The sequence below is a fragment of the Rattus rattus genome, chromosome 7 (genome assembly GCF_011064425.1).
Source record: "Rattus rattus isolate New Zealand chromosome 7, Rrattus_CSIRO_v1, whole genome shotgun sequence".
Classification (NCBI taxonomy): domain Eukaryota; kingdom Metazoa; phylum Chordata; class Mammalia; order Rodentia; family Muridae; genus Rattus; species Rattus rattus.
This window is the reverse complement of record NC_046160.1, coordinates 99,930,998-99,950,429: the sequence shown is the minus strand read 5'-3', so window position 1 is coordinate 99,950,429 and position 19,432 is coordinate 99,930,998. Positions and strand designations below refer to the sequence as shown.

Below are 19,432 nucleotides of genomic sequence, written 5' to 3'. Positions count from 1 at the left end.
TTTTAAAACCTGATTTAAAAGTGTAAAATCTATCCTAAAACAGATTTAAACATAAATAAAAAAGATGTTTTAAGCCTGACTTTTTATAAATATGCTCAAATTTTCAGACTGAAAGAATTAAAATTGTAAGGTCCCACCTCGCAGAGCTACAGCATGAGACCCTGTCCCAACATAAACAGACACTAAATGATCTGTCATTAAAATTAATGGCCTATGAGTTGACAGCCAGACTAATGTTATCCTTCAAGTTTGTTTAAAACAAATGGAAACCATCATCATGTAAGAAGGAAGTGTTAAGCTAGAATCTGATCTCAATTTGTCTGTTGTGTCTTCAGAATCCTAATTTATTTATTTTGTTTGTTTCTTTGAGACATCTGGCATTGACTTGTTCTGTAGCCAAGGCTGGCATAAACTTCTCATCCTCCTGCTTCTGTGTCCCAAGTGTCCTTAGATTATAAGCATGTGCCATCACACCCTGCTTGGAATCCATTATGCCCAAGGAAAATGCACCATATTAAGACATGAGCTGAATCATTCTTTAATAGAAATGAAAATGTAACAGTGAAAGGAAAGGTGAGAAGGGAGATCCCATCCACATGAGATGCTGAGAACAGCCTCAATTTTAGGAAAGAGAATTAGAAACTGTCTCTTTAAAAACTTGCACGTCTCCATAGTCCTTAAAGAGTCTACACCTCATAAGGATATGATATGAACATCCCAGTCTCAAGTGTGGGCTATGGCACTTCCTAAGCTGCTTCTTTTTCCATTTCCCCCTAAGAACACTAAATCTCTCCACTGGCTACGTATTCCAATGACAGCCACCTTTAAACCCTACAGAGAACCAAGAGGAGCATTACCTGGGGAAGTGGTTAACCTTTTGTGCTTCAGAGAGGGTTCGAAGTAAGAAGGGCTTTAGGTGGGATCCTGTCCACATCAAGTTATAGTCAGTGCTGCTCGGGTGAACCTAGGCACAAAAGACACATGGAAAACAAACAAACAAAATCAGCAGCAGCTGTCTCCAGAGGGGCAAAGGCAGAGAGTCAGCGGTTTCTCACCTACAGAGGCCTCTCAGCATGACCCAGTTCCTACACAAGCCTACTGATTACTGCAGCAAACAAGATAATGAGGGTTAAAGAGAGAGAGCTAGGGAGAGCTCAAACCCTTCTGCACAAGTCAATGATCTCTAACACACTTACATATCAAAGTATGCTCAAGACTGAAACTCAAACTCCATTTTCTCAGACCTTCCTTATGTCCTTGTACATCGTAACTAAAGCCAAATCTAGAGAGATGGCTCAGTGGTTAGGAGTATGTACTGTTCTTACAAAGAGCAATTCCTAGCACCTCCACTGGGTGGCTCAATAACCACCTAAAACTCCAGCTGCAGGAGATGCTTGCTGATGCCTCTGGCCTCCATGGGCACCTACATTCCCATGCACAGACCCACATACAGACATGTAACTAAGAATTACAACAGTGAATATAAACAATTTTAAGCCCTAGATTCCCTTCATTCATTAGAATCCATTTGTCCATTCATTATTAATTATGTACTCTGACCATATAACACATTAGGACAATGGCAAACGCTGGAGATAGAAAAGCACCAAAACAGGACATAAAGAGTATGAGGTCCCCAAGTGTCCCCTGTTGATACCAACAGAGAATAAGCAGCTAGCAGGCAGGCTTTCAGCAGTAGGATCAGCAGTAATGGACTACAGGGCACCTGTGCCTGTCCTTGTCAATGACCACATTTCAGTTCCCAGTTTCCACAGGGGATGACTTGATTCTGGATATTAAAGTACCTGTCAGTCACCCACCCATCCTCTTCTCTGAAACTTACGACCTAAACTGGCCCAACAATCCTATCACAAAAAAAGGCGCAAGGACAATGAATAGAGTCCAGTGACTTTCACAACAGCGTCTTGAGATAACCCTAGAGATCACTGACCTTTGGTCCCCAAGGATGCTGTCACCTCTCTCCTTCTAAAACAGCCTCTGCTTCTATGAGCCACCATTTCCATAGCATTCTACAGCTCTGCCTTTGAGTCTGGTTAGAGTCTAATTCTGTTTTATCAGAAAACTTGTCATGGGCAACTCTGCCCAAGTCTAAGAACATCACATGAAAAAGGGGAGGGGGGTCCTGTGGAAATGCTTCCCATGTGCCACAAGGAGAAACTGCTGGTAGTGCCAGGTTCTGTAGAGCCTCTAATCACTGGTCCCGTGCGCTTCCTAGTGCTGCCTGCCTCTGCGGATGGATAAAGTCAGTTAGGTAGCTAGGAGTTCAGCTTTTGAAGTGATCAGGTGAGGTGAGGTCATAAAAATGAGCTTACTTCATGAAATCCATGGGCTGTCAGAATGCTTCGCACCAGGCGACTGTCCGTTCTCACAATCTTATAAGATAAATGATAACGTTCTAAAGAAAAGCACAGAATCAAGTTTAGTAGCCGCAAAGTTTAATTACGAAGACAAAAGAAAAGCAACATGGAAGTTTGCTTAATTACTCAATAGTGTACCACACATCAGCTGAGGATGCTTGGACCAATACAATAAACATACTGTAAGCAGTGTGTTGTGATGGGGAGGGGCATGTGCATACCACGCCCTGCACAGAAGCCCTGTGCAGGACACAGGACAACTCTGTGCAGTCATTTCCTTTCCTCCTCCCTTCCATGGGCTCCAAGCACTGAACTCGGCTCCTCAGGCCTCAGGCTTGCAGGACAAGCCCTGTACTCTGTCAGGGCTTGCAGGACAAGCCCTGTCTTCTTGCCATCCAAAGACCAAGCAAGCATTCTTAAGCTGAGACCACAAAGTTCACTCAATACCAAAAGGGAGAGAAGCCTACATCTTTGTTTTCACCTGTTTCCAGATGAAACTTAACAATGCTTTCAATAAGGAATGTCAGCAACAGAAGCAGATAGTGTGGCAGTGCTGTCACATGAAGAGATCGACGCTAGGCATTAAGTTCCCAGCAGCTGCAGCATTCACAGTACTCACAAGTTTAACAAACTAGCGCATTAGCAAAATCTACAGTATGTCTGGGATCTGGGGGTTGGGACACATTTTTATTGTGCACTCCTGCATCAAGGATTACGGGCATGCACCACCATATTTGGCTGTTTGTCTTTTTAATTACTGTATTTCAATACAACCCATTTCATTTCTATCCATTTGTCTATTTATCCACCTTAAAATCATTACAGTGGGAAGAAGCCCTCCTGCTTTCCAGACTAAGAACTGTAGGTGCTGCGTTGACAAGGCTAAGAGCTCCAGTTCCATCCAGCCCTCCCTGGTGCAAATGCCGAGTATCAGCACATCTCAGACCAGAGGTCTCTCCCATGGGAAAGGCCAGCAGAGACCTGCAACTGCTCCTTTTAAGTAGGCCTGCGCATGCTTCCTGTCCAGCTTCTCACCAGCCTCCCGACCTCGTGCACACTTCCTGCTGGCCCCTGGAGACAGAAGCTGTGCCGTGACAGTGTGTGAAAGGAAAATCAGTAATCATGTGAACATTTACTCTGAGCTATGGAATTAATTCCTTCTATATGCCCCTACAAACAATCTTAGCTAAAAATTCTATGGAAATTCTTTTAGCCATTGTGTGTGTTTGTTTGTTTGTTTGTTTGGGGGACAAAGTTTACTCCAGTCCAGGTTGGAGTGATAGATGATCCTGCCTCAGTCTCCCAAGTGTTGAAACTACAGGCACAAGCCTGACCACCTGGCTCCAGATCCGTGTTTTAAAGGCCTGTATCCTGAACAACTGTGAGTGAGTACAATGCAGACACTTGCAAGTACACAGAGCAGGGCTCAGCCCCATCATCAAGGACAACATTTATAGGGAAAAATTCACAAGCCCCTGCTGCACCCACAAAGACATTAGGGCCACTGGAAGTTTTAATATGAGCTGACCCACAAAGATGGCCATGGAGAAGCCAGACTTTTTCTAAAGCCCAGCCACAAGTTTTTTCCCAGCAGCCCCCTGCCATTACACTTTCTTTATAGTACCACTGAAGTTAAAAACGGCAGAGTCCTGCGTGTTTGTTTCAGTGCAGAACAGAATGTCAAGAGCAGTAGAGTGCTACGGAATGTTCAGACTCTAAGCAGGGAGGCTGGAACCATCCTGCTGGACCCCGTAAGACAGAAGTGTTCAAAATTAATTGGAAACATGTCACAAAGAGCTTGAGTGGGCTCCCAAGGGACAAGTTTGAGACACTCTAACCTAACAGTGATGAAACAACAGGGTAGATTATAATGCAGTTATGAAGAAACAGAGATGCTCATGCTTAAGACAGGTGGTGTGCATTTGCTTTTGCTGCTGTAACGAACATGCTCAGCAGCTTAAACACAAATTTGTAATCTCCATGGTAACACAGGCCCCACCAGTGTAAAGCAAGGCTGTGATCATCAGGCTCTGCTCCCTTCCGTGGACTCCAGGGAGGATTTGGATCCTTCACTTCCCAGCTTCCAGTGGCCACCTCCACTCAGTGCTTTGTGGCCTATGCTCCCCTCTCTGACTTTCAAAGGCAACAATGGTCCTTTTACCTTGTATCACTCTGGCCAGGCTGGCTTCTCCTTCCACGTTAAGGAACCCTTTGGTTGCATTAGACTTGACACTCTGGGGTAATCCAGAGTAATCGTCTTACTTGAAGGTCAACCGACCAAGTAACAATTTTAATTCCCCTTTACCTGAAAGCTTTATAGCCATAGGTTGCAGAGATAAGGACACAGACACACTGGGGACCTACCGTAACCACCCTCTGCTCCCTATACATTCACACTCCTCTCTACTGCGCAATAAATTCAACCCATCCCAACATCCCTGTCAACTCAACTCAAAATCTAAATATCTCATTCAGATTTATCGGCTTGGTATCCCTTAATGTCATCATCTAAATCAGTATGATTCACCTTGGGGCAAAACTGCTCTCCATCAGTGAACCCACAACAAATGATAAGTTCCCCAAATAGGGTGAACAGAACTCTAGCTACATGGAGGCTGGTTCACATTGGGAGAGAATTTAAGGAGGAAAAAGGTGTCACAGTATGGATTTATAGATTCGGAACCTGGCAAGTTCAAGTCCCATTTGTCCCCAGGTCTTCGAGCCACGTTCTGTGACTCACAGGCCTGCCCTCGCCTGTGCCCTGCCACTCTGGAGCAATCCTTACTCTTTCACAAAAGTCGGCACTTATTTACAGCCGAGTAGTTTTGTCGTCTGGGTCCCTGCTGGCGGTGTGGTGGTCTCACAGCTTTCCTTTCTGCCTTAGACTGAAAGTGAGTGCCTTTCTCACTCAGCCCAAGCTGGCAGTGTATTTGCTGGTAAAGCACTCTAAAGAATCCTGCAGGTCCCATATATGTGGCCTCACTCACTCGGGAGTCTTCCACAGAACCATCCTCCACAATCTCCTGTCCAAGAGCTCCGACATCCTTTCCCACCCTGAGCCCCAGAGCAGAACTAGTCCTTCCCACAGCCTGTCACTGTCACTTTTCCCCTCCCTCCAAGGACCTCCTGGCTATCTCCTTATCTTCTAACTCCCACCTCTACCCTCATTCCCCTCTGAGTGCATCACAGTCATGGGCTATGGGAAAGAGGAGAAGGTCACCTTGAGGGACTATTAATCTGTCCAATACAAACAGAAAATCTAGCTAATGACTGTGGAAAGCACATCGGTATAGCTCTCAGTTGACAGAATGCTAGCCCTGGGTTAGATCCCAGCACTACGTGAATGGGTATGGTGGTACACAATCATAATCCCAGCACCTGGGAGGCAGAGGCAGGAGGATCAGATCAAGGTCATCCTCAGCTACAAATCAAGTTCAAGGTCAGTCTGGGCTAAGCTTGCCTTAAAAAAAAAAAAAAAAAAAAAAAACTTTGTGAAACTGGGAAAATGGCTCATGAATAAGGAATCGGGGCAGCGAGCATCCCACTACTTCTCCAGAAACTCAGAGACAGAGAGACACTAACGAGATCAAAGGCTCACACCACACAGATAAGCACTATAACTGCTGTACCACTCCTCCATCTTGCCCAAAGATGTTTGTGACAGATTTAGGAAAATGAAAGAAAATCTGAATCCTGAATTATCACAATTGCTGTCACTAACAGTTCCACTTCTGTACTTACAAAGCCAAAACAAACCTGCCGGGTGTCTTAGCCCTGTAATCCCAACACTCAAAAGATGCAGGTAGGAAGACCCTTGAGTTCACAGCCAGTCTGAGAGACAAAGTGAGACTTTATTCAATAAAAGCTAAAATAAATTTTCAAATTCAAAAACAGTAAGAGTCAAAGCATCATCAAGTACACAGTTCCCGCTAGAGGCAAGAGTGATGCTCACCTCTGTGCATACCTCAGGGCCACACCATGGGGAAGGGAGCCTGCTTGAGGAGGACAGGAGGAGGAAAAAGAGAGGATGGAGCCACAGCACAACCACCAGAGCTATCCCACTTCCTGCCTACGACCTTTCATGAATTAGGTAGTTTCTCTAGCCTCTACTTCCCCCCCTGTAAAACAGAGTTGACAATAACATTAGTTACCTTACAGTACAGCTATAAACGTTACCTGGAGCTGTAGAACAACTGCTACATAGTAAAAATTATTTTTATATAGGTAAAAAAGCAAGTATAACTGCAAAGCTTCTGTAAGGCAAAGGACACTGTTGTTAGGACAAAATGGCAACCAACAGATTGGGAAAAGATCTTTACCAATCCTACATCTGATAGAGGCTAATATCCAATATATACAAAGAACTCAAGAAGTTAGACTCCAAAGAGCCAAATAACCCTATTAAAAGATGGGGTACAGAGCTAAACGAAGAATTCTCAGCTGAGGAATATCGAATGGCTGAGAAGTACCTAAAGAAATGTTCAACATCCTTAGTCATCAGAGAAATGCACATCAAAACAACCCCAAGATTCCACTCACACCAGTCAGAATGGCTAAGATCAAAAACTCAGGTGACAGCAGAGACTGGCAAGGATGTGGAGAAAGAGGAACACTCCTCCATTGTTGGTGGGATTGCAAGCTGGTATAATTGGTCTGGAAACAGTCTGGCAGTTAGTCAGAAAATTGGACATTGCACTACCTGAAGACCCAGCTATACCTCTCCTGGGTATACACCCAAAAGATGCTCCAACATACAACAAGACACTGTGTTCATAGCAGCCATTCTTCAACAGAGGAATGGATACAGAAAATGTGGTACATTTCCACAATGGAGTATTACTCAGCTATCAAAAACAATGACTTCATGAAAGTCATAGGTAAATGGATGGAACTAGAAAATATCATCCTGAGAAAGGTAGCCTAATCACAAAAAAACACACAGGATATGCACACACTGATAAGTGGATATTAGCCTAAAAGCTTGAATTACCCAAGATACAATCCACAGACCACATGAAGCTCAAGAATAAGGATGACCAAAGTGTAAGTGTTTCAGTCCTTCTTAAAAGGGGGAACAAAAATATTCATAGGAGGGGATATGGAGATAACGTTTGGGGCAGAGACTAAAGAAATGGCCATTTAGAGCCTGCCCCACCTGGGGATCCAGCCCATACACATACAGCCACCAAAACTAGAAAACATTGATGAAGCCAAGCAGTGCATGCTGACAGGAGCCTGATATAGCCGTCTCCTGAGAGGCTCAACCAGAGCATGATAAATACAGAGGTGAATGCTAGCAGCAAACCACTGAACTGAGAACAGGGTCCTCATTGGAGGAATTACAGAAAGGATTGAAGGAGCTGAAGGGGCTTTCAACCCCATAAGAACAACAATACCAACCAACCAGACCTTCCAGGGACTAAACCACTACCCAAAGAGTACACATGGCACCAGCTGCATATGTAGCAGAGGATGGCCTTGTTGAGCACCAATGTGAGGAGAAGCCCTTAGTCCTGCCAAGGCTGGACATGCCCCCCAGCCCCCACAGTGTAGGGGAATGTCGGGGCAAGGAGGCAGGAAGGGGGGATGGTTGGGGAGGGGGAACAACCTTATAGAAGAAGGGAGAGGGGGATGGGATAGGGGGCTTATGGACAGGAAACCAGGAAAGGGAATAACATTTGAAATGTAAATAAAAAATATCCAATAAAAAAAGCAAATATATAGTGAAATAAAGATTATATATTTTAATACTTATTATCATACATAGTAAATCGTATATCTGATATAGCAAACAAATTGAGTGAGAGTGTGTGTGTGTGTGTGTGTGTGTGTGCGTGAGAGAGAAAGGGAGAGAGAGAGAGAGAGAGAGAGAGAGAGAGAGAGAGAGTGTGTGTGTGGTGCATGTACATGTATGAGCAGATGTGAATGCTCAGAGGACAGAGCTTAATGTCAGGTGTCCTACTCTGTTACTCTCCACCATAGTCCCTTGAGACAGGGTCTCTCCCAAGACCTAGAGCTGGGCTCACAGCCAACAAGCTCTAATAATCCTGGTTATGCTGGGGTTTCAAGAGCACACAGTGGCACCAGTTTTATGTGGCTGCTGGGGATTCAAACTCATGCGCTCATGCTTGCAAGCAATTTAAACCACTATGCCATCTCCCCAGACTCCACTTAGGAGGTACCTAAGGACCAGATCCTGCTTAAAGACATACTCTTTGACCTGCGGTTTTAAATAAAGGTGAATTAAAAATTATCTTTGAAAATTGAAAACAACACATACAAATCTAGTCTTTCAAAACCTTTCTATGTTGATGTGATAGGACAACCACAGTTAGACATTACTTCTCAGTGGGCCTAGCATGTAAGTTCATGGGATGAGTAAAGCAAACCACCATCTCCTATGGGGAGGGCATTGTCCATTCCATGGATGCCTACTGAAGCAGTGGCAGTGTTATTCTCCTTCTCCCTCCCCTCCTGCTCTCCTCCTCCTTCCCTCAGATACACTCAAGCTAGAATTGTACTGTAACCTGAACCTACCCCCACTGCCCAGAAAGAACCATATCTTCGTCCATGTAAGAACAAGAGAGGACCTGATCCTTAGCTGCCAACAAACCGCCAAACACCCTGCTTCTCAACCTGTGCAGAAACTCCGCATCAACTCTACACAGGACTGCACTGTCTTCTTCCATAAATGCTCACAAGTACCCCAGGAAGCAATGTGAAACACTAGGACCCCCAAAGTTCCAGGACTGGCTGCAACAGAGCAGACAAAAACAAGGAACCAACTGACAGCACAGAGGTACCCTAGACAACAGGGACGTCCCTACTGGTGCCCTCTTCCGGCCATCACCATTACTTCACACATGGTACACTCACATACTGACAAAACACTCAAACATAACATTAAAATAAATGGTGAATGGTGTTACACACCTAAAACCCCAGCACATGGGAGGCTGAGGCAGGAGGATCTAGAATTTGGGATGAGCCCAGGCTACATGATAAGGTGCTGTCTCAAGAAACAAAGCATGCAAACAAAACAATAGCATGGGAACCCAGAAGGAAGATATAAATGATATATTTGCTTTTCAAAATGTATTGAGTAGAGCCAGCGAGTGAGGTTAGCCATCTGAATTCAATCACAGGGACCAACTCCTGAAAGTTGTCCTCTGATCGTGCATTTGTGTGCACACATTCTCTCTATATAGGCACAAATAAACACTTTAAAGATACAAGTATAAACTCTTCAATGGTGCCAGATGTTTTATTTTACTTAACTTTAACTGATTACATTTAGAATTTTAAGATGGAACGCTTAATAACAAGCCTGAACTCCCAGCACCAAGGAAGCGCCGCTAGGGAACACAAGTTCAAAGTCATCGGTCAGCACAGCCTATGTAAAAGGAAGTCACAAACTTAAACAAATAAATGAATGCTTGATTAAATTTAGAAGACAGGCTAGGGTGTAGCCCCATGGTACAGAACAAGATCTGTATGGACAAGACCCTGGGGCTCAATCCCCAACAACTAAATACAAAAACAAAACAGACAAGAGGATGGAAAGTTCCAGAGCAGCAGATGTGGCATAGTGAGACCTTTGTCTCAACAAATACTAGAAAACACCTTTGAGGGGCTGGAGAGATGGCTCAGAGGTTAAGAGCACTGGCTACTCTTCCAGAGTCCTAGCAAACACATGGCAGCTCACAACTATCTGTAACTAGATCCAGAGGATCTGACACCCTCACACAGACATGGAGGCAGAATATCAATACACATGAAAATAAAACCTTAAAAATAAATCTTTGAAACAACTCTATGATTTTACTTTTTTAACTACAATGTTCATGAAGTCTAAACTGAAATACACAGTGAGTGTAGAAAACATACTCAATATAAAATATTATGAGTTTTTTATATTGAGTAAATGTAATATTGGGATCTATTGGGTTAAATAAAACACATTGTTTCCCAGTTTAAAACTATACACGTGGGCTGGAGAGATGGCTCAGTGGTTAAGAGCACTGACTGCTCTTCCAGAGGCCCTGTGTTCAAATCCCAGCAACCACATGGTGGCTCACAACCATCTGTAATGGGATCTGATGCCCTCTTCTGGTGTGTCTGAAGACAGCTACAGTGTACTTATATAGAATAAATAATTAAATCTTTAAAAAAAGAAAAAACTACACGCACATCTCGCATCACTTTCAATGCTAATCTATGAAAATCTAAATGTGTGTCTTTTGAAAATATGTGTGTTATCACTGAAAAACCAATGCTATTTGTATGTAAAAGTACATACGAGCAGGAGGGCTTGACTATGGAAAGAAAAGCCACGTTCCTAGAGTATCTCACAGGTAAAGCATAGAAATCATACTAAACCAAATCATTAAAAGTCAATTCAAGAAATAATCAACAGATAAACAGAACTACGAAGCCAGCACATGACACTACAGGATCAGCAGGACATAGTTAATGCCCCAGATAACTTCTCAGAGGGATTTAACTACTTAAGATCTGAGCAGACAGACCACATGACCTACTATTTTAGAGAAAGAAAAATATTACAGATCGATTGTGTTTAATAATTCAGAAAACCAAGTCTGGTGGTAGTGGTGCACACCTCTAATCCCAGCACTTGGGAGACAGAGGCAGGCAGATCTCTGTAAGTTCAAGGACAGTCTGGTCTACAGAATGAGTTTCAGGACAGCCAGAGTTACACAGAAAAACTCTGTCTCAAAAACCCAAACAAACAAACAAAATAATAATTCAGGAAGCCAAAGCCTATATTAGCAAAAGTCATTAAAACTGTCATTTACATTAAAAAAAACCTAAAGGAACTTAGGGAAATAAAGAACGAACTTGATAATATATAGTTAAAATAAATTTAATAGCTTTTTCCTTTTTTTTTTTTTTTTCAGACAGATCTTGCTATAAAGCCCCGACTGTTCTTCAACTAAAAACCCCACTGCTTTAGCCTCCGGCCTCCTGTTACAAATATGAACCACCAGAACCTTAAGCTATGGAAAGGAGAGTGTAACATACTGTGCATCCCAGAAAACTCTAATCGCTTCGACAGTGGGAGACGAGGCTGTTGAGTATTATTTTCCTCTAAACGGAAGTTACTCCAAGAAAATGAAAAGGAAAAAGACAAAGACGCTGGTCTGTTTACTGCCACGGAATGCATAGATTGTTTTAACAGAATGAGCACACCAAAAGCAGCACATTGTAAGGACACTGTCTGAACTTACTCACTTCTGTTCTTTTTATCCACATTTGTCATTTTGGGTCAAATCATATTTGAGGGATTTTCTCAGTGGTCTTCAATCATTAAGGCTTCAGAGAAAATGAGTAAGTCTGGTCCCTTTAAAAGGTAGCCTAGTAATTCACTGAGGGGATTACAGCACAAGGACCCTTGGGAAGAGAGAAACATTCAAATCCCAAAAGTAAGTCTTCAGTTCTCTCTGAAATCGCTTCTTATGGGGTCATTTAAAAATAGAGCAGCTCCTATTCGGCAAGTAGGGTAAGCAGCCTAAGTTTTGATTGCCTGTTATATGCCAGACATTAGACAATCTCATTTGATCCTTAAGATGCCTTCAAGACAGAGACTGACCCATTTAGCTAACAGTGAAACTGGCAGAAGACTTGACGTGATCTGTCCAAGACACACTCTTCACAATGAAGCTGAAATGTAAACTATTGACCAAGAACACAAGAACGGACTCTGCCACACGACCAGACAGTGCTGATCCATATTATCATAAGCTTTGAAAGCAGATAGAGCTTAACCTGGGACTCAGAGCTCAATCTATGCACACCTCAAAGGCCAAGATTTCAGAGACAACAGAGTTAATCCTGAACAACCAAAACAATCCTGAGGAACAAAGCTAAAATATTCAGCTTCCTATTTCACTTAAGAGGAGCTGAGTGTGGCTGTCCATGCCTGCAATTCCAATGTAGTCGAGGGCTGGGAGGTAGCTCAGCAATTAAAAGCATGTGCTGATCCACAGAGCACGCAGACCCAGTTCCCAGCACGTACACAGAGGCTCACAGCCATGTGCATATCCAGTTCCAGGGAGTCCATGACTCTCTTCTGACTTCTAGGGCCCTACACACACATGGGGTGCATACACACATGCAGGCAAAATGCCCAGACATATAAAATAAATCTTTAAAAACATTTTTTTAAGAGATAGAGGCAGGAGGGTTGGAGCTCAAGGTCCACCTTGGCCACAAAACAACCCCGAAACCACCCAGAACTGCATAAGCGTCTGTCTTTTCTGTTTTTTCAAGTTGGGGCTTCTCTGTTTAACTCTGACCATCCTGGAACTTTGCAGACCAGTCTGGCCTCTAACTCACATAGATACACCTGCCTCTACCTCCCAAGTGGTAGGACTATAGGTATACACCACTAGGCCTGGCAAGAGGCCCTGTTTTAAAAGAAAAAAAGTAATACAGTGGTAATCAGAACTACATTATACTGGCATAAGAATAGCTGTACAGGGCTAGGGAGATGCTCAGTGGTCTAGAGCACTTGCAGGTCTTGCAGAGGACCTGGGTTCGGTTCCCAGCAGACATATGACAGTTTACAGCCATCTGTAACTTGAGTTCCAGAAGATCGGCATGCTCTTCTGGTCTCTGGGGACACCAAACACACACACACACACACACACACACACACACACACACACACACACATATATTGCATTTGCATGCACTCAGGCAAAACATACATACATATAAAATAAAAACAAATTTAAAAAACGTCTAGACCAATGGCCTGTTGAGCACAGGAGTGGGCTGGAGAGATGATTCATTGGGTTAAGAACACTGAAAACTCTTCCAGAAGACCTGGGTTCAATTCCCAGCACCAATATGGCAGCTCAAAACTGTCTATAACAGACATACATGCAGGCAAAACAACAATGCACATAAAATGAAAAAAATGTTTAAAAAGAGAGTACAGAAACAAATTCATAAATGGATGGTCAAGTGATTCTGACAACAGTGCCACTCAATAGGAAAAGAATACTGTCTTGAACTAATTATGCCAGGACAATTGCTAATACAGAAAAGAATGATGGTAGACTCTAGCTAGCACTAAAAACAAACTCAACATGGACCAAAGACTACTCAGTTCTAAATATAAAATACATAGAAAAATCCAACTTAGGCTAGGCAATGTCTACTCAAACACAATCATTAAAGGCATAACTAAAAACAAAAACTAGATAAGTCAGATCCTGTCACTACAGAAAAACACTGCTGAGACAAAGTATCTCAGAGAAAGCAAAGCCTGCAAGACTAACCTCCACAGTAGGGAAGCAAAGCACACATCTGCTAAAGACGTCCCTCTCAACTCAGGGACAACAAAGCTCCGTCTGTAAAATGCACAAAGTCTGGAGCAGACACCTCGTCAGACAGACAAGTACACATGCAAAGATGCCCAGGGGTGTCAGGCACTGAGCAAATGCAAACCAAAACCACAAAGCACTACTGCCTCGAAGGCCCCACGACTCTACTCTATGAGGCTGGGCTGATGGTAGAGAAATACAATCATAACGCAGCGAGGATACGAGGGACATGAGTGAACCGTGAGAATGCCTACACAAGAGAAGCCAGACACAAAGGCCTCATACGAAGTGAATCCATCAGAGGTTCCCAACCTTCCTGAGGCTGTGGCCCTTTAATGCAGTCCTCCATGTTGTGGTGACCCCAACCACAACATTATTTTTGCTGCTATTTTGTAACTGTAATTCTGCTACTGTTATGAATCCCAATGTAAATATTTTTGGACACAGAGTTTGCCAAAGGAACCACAGCCCACAGGTTGAGAACCACTGATTTTTATGATATGCATAGTGGGGAAATCTATAGGAAACAAAGATCAGTCACAAGGCACTGGCAATACAGAGAGGAGGGGGTGGCTGCTCCAGTGATGCAATGTCCTCAAACTAGACACCGGAGATAAGTGTGAATGAACTCAATGCCAACTGACTGCACACACTAAAACGGTCAAAATGGTAAATTCTGGTACATGTTAAGTAACTATAATCTGAAAAATAAACACATAAACATCATTTTGAGAAACCCAGGAAACAATTTAAGAAACTATGAGTAATGTTTCAAGTAACAACCCAAGGCACGCTCTCATGGACAGTCCTCTCTGTCTGTGTCATAGTAACCTTTTCTAAAGTGGCCAGGGACACCACATCTTCTTTCTTCGGGAGAGGTTTCACCTACCTCCAATTATTCGAATATTGTTGTCCTTTGTCAAAATAGCCTCAGCATGGAAAACCAAAACTGGAATTCTCCTGCAGCCTCCAGTCCACATAATACATGGGTGATCCCTACAGGCATAACAAAATGCTTCATTAATTCACAGCTCAAAATCTGAATTAACAGCTGACGCAGATGACTATGGTTTGTGGCTACCTCATACTTGGCACTAAAGAGAGCTGTCCCTTACTGCACTTACCCTCTGGCCCATACTATCAGCAAAAGGCAGAACAAGAGGCAGAAGAGTGTTGGTTACCTGCCTAAGGCCATTCAACCATAGAGCGTAAGAGCAGAGACTCCAAGGACTGCTTCTCACAGTGCTTGCTTCAGCAGAGCTCTGCACAGTGAACTGAGAATCCAGCCTATCCATTCCTTAAATGGAATAGGATCCACATCAAAAGACTTGCTCTCTAAAAAACGTACATGATCACAAAAGCCGGACTGCAGACTGCAGAGCCAGAATCTAGCCTCCCAACCCTAATTTACAACTGTGCTGTAATGTATTATGTGCTGTCCACATAACACATGGGTGATCCCAGGACACCAGTTTTAGAAACTCGCCATCCTTGGGACTTGCCTTGAGCTCCCAAAGCATTACAGTAAAGAAGGCAACTACTGTATCTAGTTTGTCCTCTAGTAAAATGACCTGGATGCTTGCTGTTCCTGATGTTGGAAGTAGAAGAGTTAGCTTTCTACTGCTAGGATATGACACAACCGCTGAGAACACCTTGGGGAGAAAGGTTTTCTTTCAGTTTACATGTCCTGTTAACAGTCCATCACTGAGGGAAGCCAAGGCAGGAACTCCAGCAGGGCAGGAACCTGCAGCAGGAACTGAAGTCTAGCCATGCAGGAACACTGCTTACTGGCTTACTCCTCTTAGGTTGCTCAGGATGGACCCTTCTACATCAATCATTAAACAAGAAAATGCCCTACAGACTTGCCTACAGACAAATCTGATGAAGATGTTTTCTTGATTGGAATTCCCTCTCCCTAGATGACCTAAGCTTGTGTCAAGTTGAAAGAGAAAATCCTAACCAACACAGAACCCGTTTATGAATAAGTGTGTGTGTGTGTGTGTGTGTGTGTGTGTGTGTGTACATGTGTGTGCGCACATGCATGCTTACTTTTTCATCTTAGACGCAGGTCAGATGTGTTTTACATTTACACTTCTGGCATGGGCCCAGATGATCCCTTCAAATGAGGCCCAGATGATCTCTTCAAATAGAGTTTCTCCACATTTCCTTCTGTGTCAGTGACACAGGAAAAGTAGGCAGAGCCTGGAAAGTAGCCAAAGGTCCTTGTCAAACTGGCACTAGCTACAGACTGGTACCACTGTGCCCTCGAATTTACAAACAACAGATGACACTACAGTTAAGAATGCCTGACAAGACTCAGCACCACAATAAACAGATCCACAGCTGCGAAGAGCTGTGGTCCTGGCTGTGGAAGACGAATCTCTGAGAACTCTTTCCACTCAGAGACAATGAAAAGATAAAAGAAGACACAGACTACTAAGGTAATTATTAGTAAAGTAACTCAAAAGCACTTCAGATAGATGCTAAGCTCCAGTTCTCAGGAGCTGGAGAGATGGCTCAGTGGTTAACAGCACTGACTGTTCTTCCAGAACTGACTGAGTTCAATTCCCAGCAACCACATGGTGGCTCACAACCATCTGTAATGGGACGCCCTCACATACATAAAATAAATAAACTAATCTTCAAAAAGATTTTTAAAAAGCCATGTTCTCTGACAGAGGTTGATTAAAATAAAAAATAAGTTTCTCTTTAAGGAAACAAAACAAAAAATAGCAACACTTGCAGGTGGTGTTGAAGGGGAAAAAATCAAAATGATTAGCAAACTAAAAATTGGAAGTTTATATCTTCACTTTATACCTGAAACTGGCATCCAGTAAGAAAGGTTGCTTTGTTAGGTATGAAGTAGTTGGAGATTTATCTGTTTCCATCTCATGTGTATGAATGTTTGCCTGCACACATGCATGTGCACCTAGTATACAAGCCAGAAGGTATCAGACCGCCTAGAAGCGGAGGTTGGAAGCTGCTGCCTGGGTGCTGAGAACTGAACCCAAGTCCTCTGAAAGAGCAGCCAGAGCCCTTAACTGCAGAGGCAACTTTCCAGCTCCATAACGAAGTATATAAATGGTTCAGACTGAGACAGACCGACAGTGCAGCTGACTTAATGAGATCCTAAAATGCACTCAGTCCTGGGAGTCAGCATATGCACCTCAAAGACAGAAGCAGCTCAGCCTTCTGCTGCTAAGCGTGCTGCATGCTCGCACCTCATTCTTCTCCTGCCTTTCTAGGGGCTCCTGCAGTACCTACTGCTGGCCTTATCAACTGACAGACTGCTACCTTGTAGAAGAGAAATTAAGATTTCTATTTCTTTTCAGTGATTGAAAGAGCCTTAGGTCATTCTTACATGGAAGTTTCCACAGCTATATATAAATTTGTATTTGGGGTGCCCAAGCAAGATACAGAATAGTTTCGGCACACTCGTTATCTGAAACAATACTATGTGAAGCAAGGACAACGGCGCGGTTAGCTTCAATTGTTAACAGCACCGGGAAGGAGAAATCTCAATTTTGGAATCGAAGCCAACAATGGCAGGCTGTTTGGTGTTCTAGGACTATAAAGTTAATGTTTTAATAAGGCCTGAAGATAAGTCTGTGGGAACTTTTCTGAATCAGTGATTGCTCTGGGACAGTCCAGCCGCTGCAAGTGGCCCTGGGTGGTAGAGGAGAGCAGGCGGAAGAAACCATGAGTGAGCGAACAGTGAGCGGCGTCCTCCATGGCCTCTGCTTCAGCTCCTGCCCCCAGGTTCCTGCTCTGAGTTCCTGCCCTGACTCCCTTCCTGTCATGATGGACTGGGATCTGGACATGTAAGCTAAAATGAACTCTTTCCTCTCCATGCTTTGGGTCTTGTGCTTTCATCACAGCATCAGAAACCCTAAGTCTGCTTCCCAGAGTAGAAAGTCAGTCTCCGACAGACCAGTCCATGAGCTGATAAAACAGGAGTAACCGTGAAAAATCCTTAGTAGACGTCTACAAAAGCTCCATGAGTCTAGATGAGGGCTGGGAAGCCTACTAGTTAGCATTTCTTATTTATGAATATAAGCAACAGTCAGGGTTTTAATGGAGTATCTGTGCTCACATCTAAGCCACTTCTCAGAGATTTAAAAAAGAAAAAACTGAAGGAAACACAAGAGTAAAAGAACAATCTTGGTTGGCATTACATACTTTCTAAAATGAGTAAACGGCACTAAACTGGAAGTAAAATGGTGCATAAAGCAGAGTAACCAGAGGGAATTACCCATTTAATTATCCGGAAGAGTGACCCGAATACACTGTCAAGTCAGTATTTGCTATGAACTAATAATAATAAGCCTTTCCTCAAAACTTAATGCTTTAACTATTTCTCAAATAACGTTAATCTTCTACCTTACAAAGCCTAAATGCATTAGCCAATAAGAACTATGCCTTACATTTATGGCATGCTTCATAACTTTACCAAGTAATTTCATGTGTATTATAGATTTTGAACCTAATCACATCCTTTCAAAACAGGCTGAGAGTTACTCAGATTCCAGAGTACATATTCTAAAGGACTGAGAAACATCTTACACTAAGAATAGTGACTCACTCATGCCTATAATCCCAAGCACTCAGGAAGCTGAGGCAGGAGGACTGCCATGCACTTGAGGCCACCCTGGGTTACCTAGTGAGCTTTACGTCACCCTGGCCTCCTCAGGAACCTGCATACCCATGGTGCACATAAACTCAAGCAGGCAGGCGCGCGCGCGCGCGCACGCACACATACACACACACACACACACACACACACACACACACACACACCAGATGTAGTGGGAGCATGGCAACAGAAATGAGAGACCCTACCTCAAAAACAAAACAAACAAACACTTGTTTGAGCTCCTACCTGCACTTTACATCATCTAAAGCTGATATTCACTCACATGCCTGGAAACACAACAGCCCACCCTTCGCATTTCTGACAGATGATAGGAAGTGAATAATATGATCTTGCTGGAATCAATCATAGATGGAAGCTAGAGCCAGGCAATAGAAAGGCAGGAACCTGGGGGTGAGTAAGAGAAACTCTCTCCCTCCCTAAGGCTTGCTGTCTGTCACTTACTCTTGGTTTACCAGGTCCTCATCCTCTGAGGATGATGCTGTCTCCTCCAGGTCCCGGGCCATCACAACTGGCATTTCCTTTGGGGTCTGTCATACAGTCAGCAGACAGAGGCCTCAGAGACCTTTCTTCCTTGCAGTCCCAGTGGATCAAACAATTTGGATGGCACAGACTCCTGTAAGAAAGTTGAACGACTTCAAAGACAAGGCAGTTGCATACTTCAGGGTTTTGTGAAGAATCTTTAAGACGAAAAGAAATATATTCCTGAGTATGATCCAACTTCTAAAAGCTTACCGTCTGTCACAGTGTACATCCATCATGTACCACAAAAAACAAGAAATCTTTTTCTTAGTTTTTGGTTTTGTTCAAGACAAGGATTCTTTGTATAGCCCTGGCTGTCCTGGAACTCACTCTGTTTACCAGGCTGCCCCAGAACACAGAGATTCACCTGCCTCTGCTGGGATTAAAACTGTGTGACACGATGCCCATCTTAAGAATGTTTTTAGACATACTGTCTCTGCTGTATCTACAAAGCTGTTACTAAATTTGAGTTCCTCACTTGTTTTACATAGTAAAAGTAGCAGGCACTGAAAAGGATAGGCTTTAGGGCA

General features: G+C 43.4%; 1 protein-coding gene across 10 annotated transcripts in view; it reads right to left on the bottom strand.

Annotated features, from left to right (window-relative positions):
* Positions 1–19,432, bottom strand: part of Ttll5 (tubulin tyrosine ligase like 5) — a 219,707-nt gene that overhangs the window by 199,107 nt on the left and 1,168 nt on the right. For 6 of the 10 annotated variants that reach the window (XM_032908172.1, XM_032908171.1, XM_032908169.1 and 3 more), the window contains exons 2-5: positions 18,825–18,996; positions 14,619–14,725; positions 2,334–2,416; positions 858–964 (exon numbers count right to left, since the gene is read on the bottom strand). In XM_032908172.1, the coding sequence (XP_032764063.1) occupies positions 858–964; positions 2,334–2,416; positions 14,619–14,725; positions 18,825–18,898 (371 nt within the window). In that variant the 5' untranslated portion in view covers positions 18,899–18,996. Of the gene's footprint in view, positions 1–857; positions 965–1,951; positions 2,249–2,333; positions 2,417–14,618; positions 14,726–18,824; positions 18,997–19,432 lie in introns of those variants that run through there. The other 4 variants (XM_032908174.1, XM_032908182.1, XM_032908173.1 and 1 more) reach the window with 4 other exon arrangements.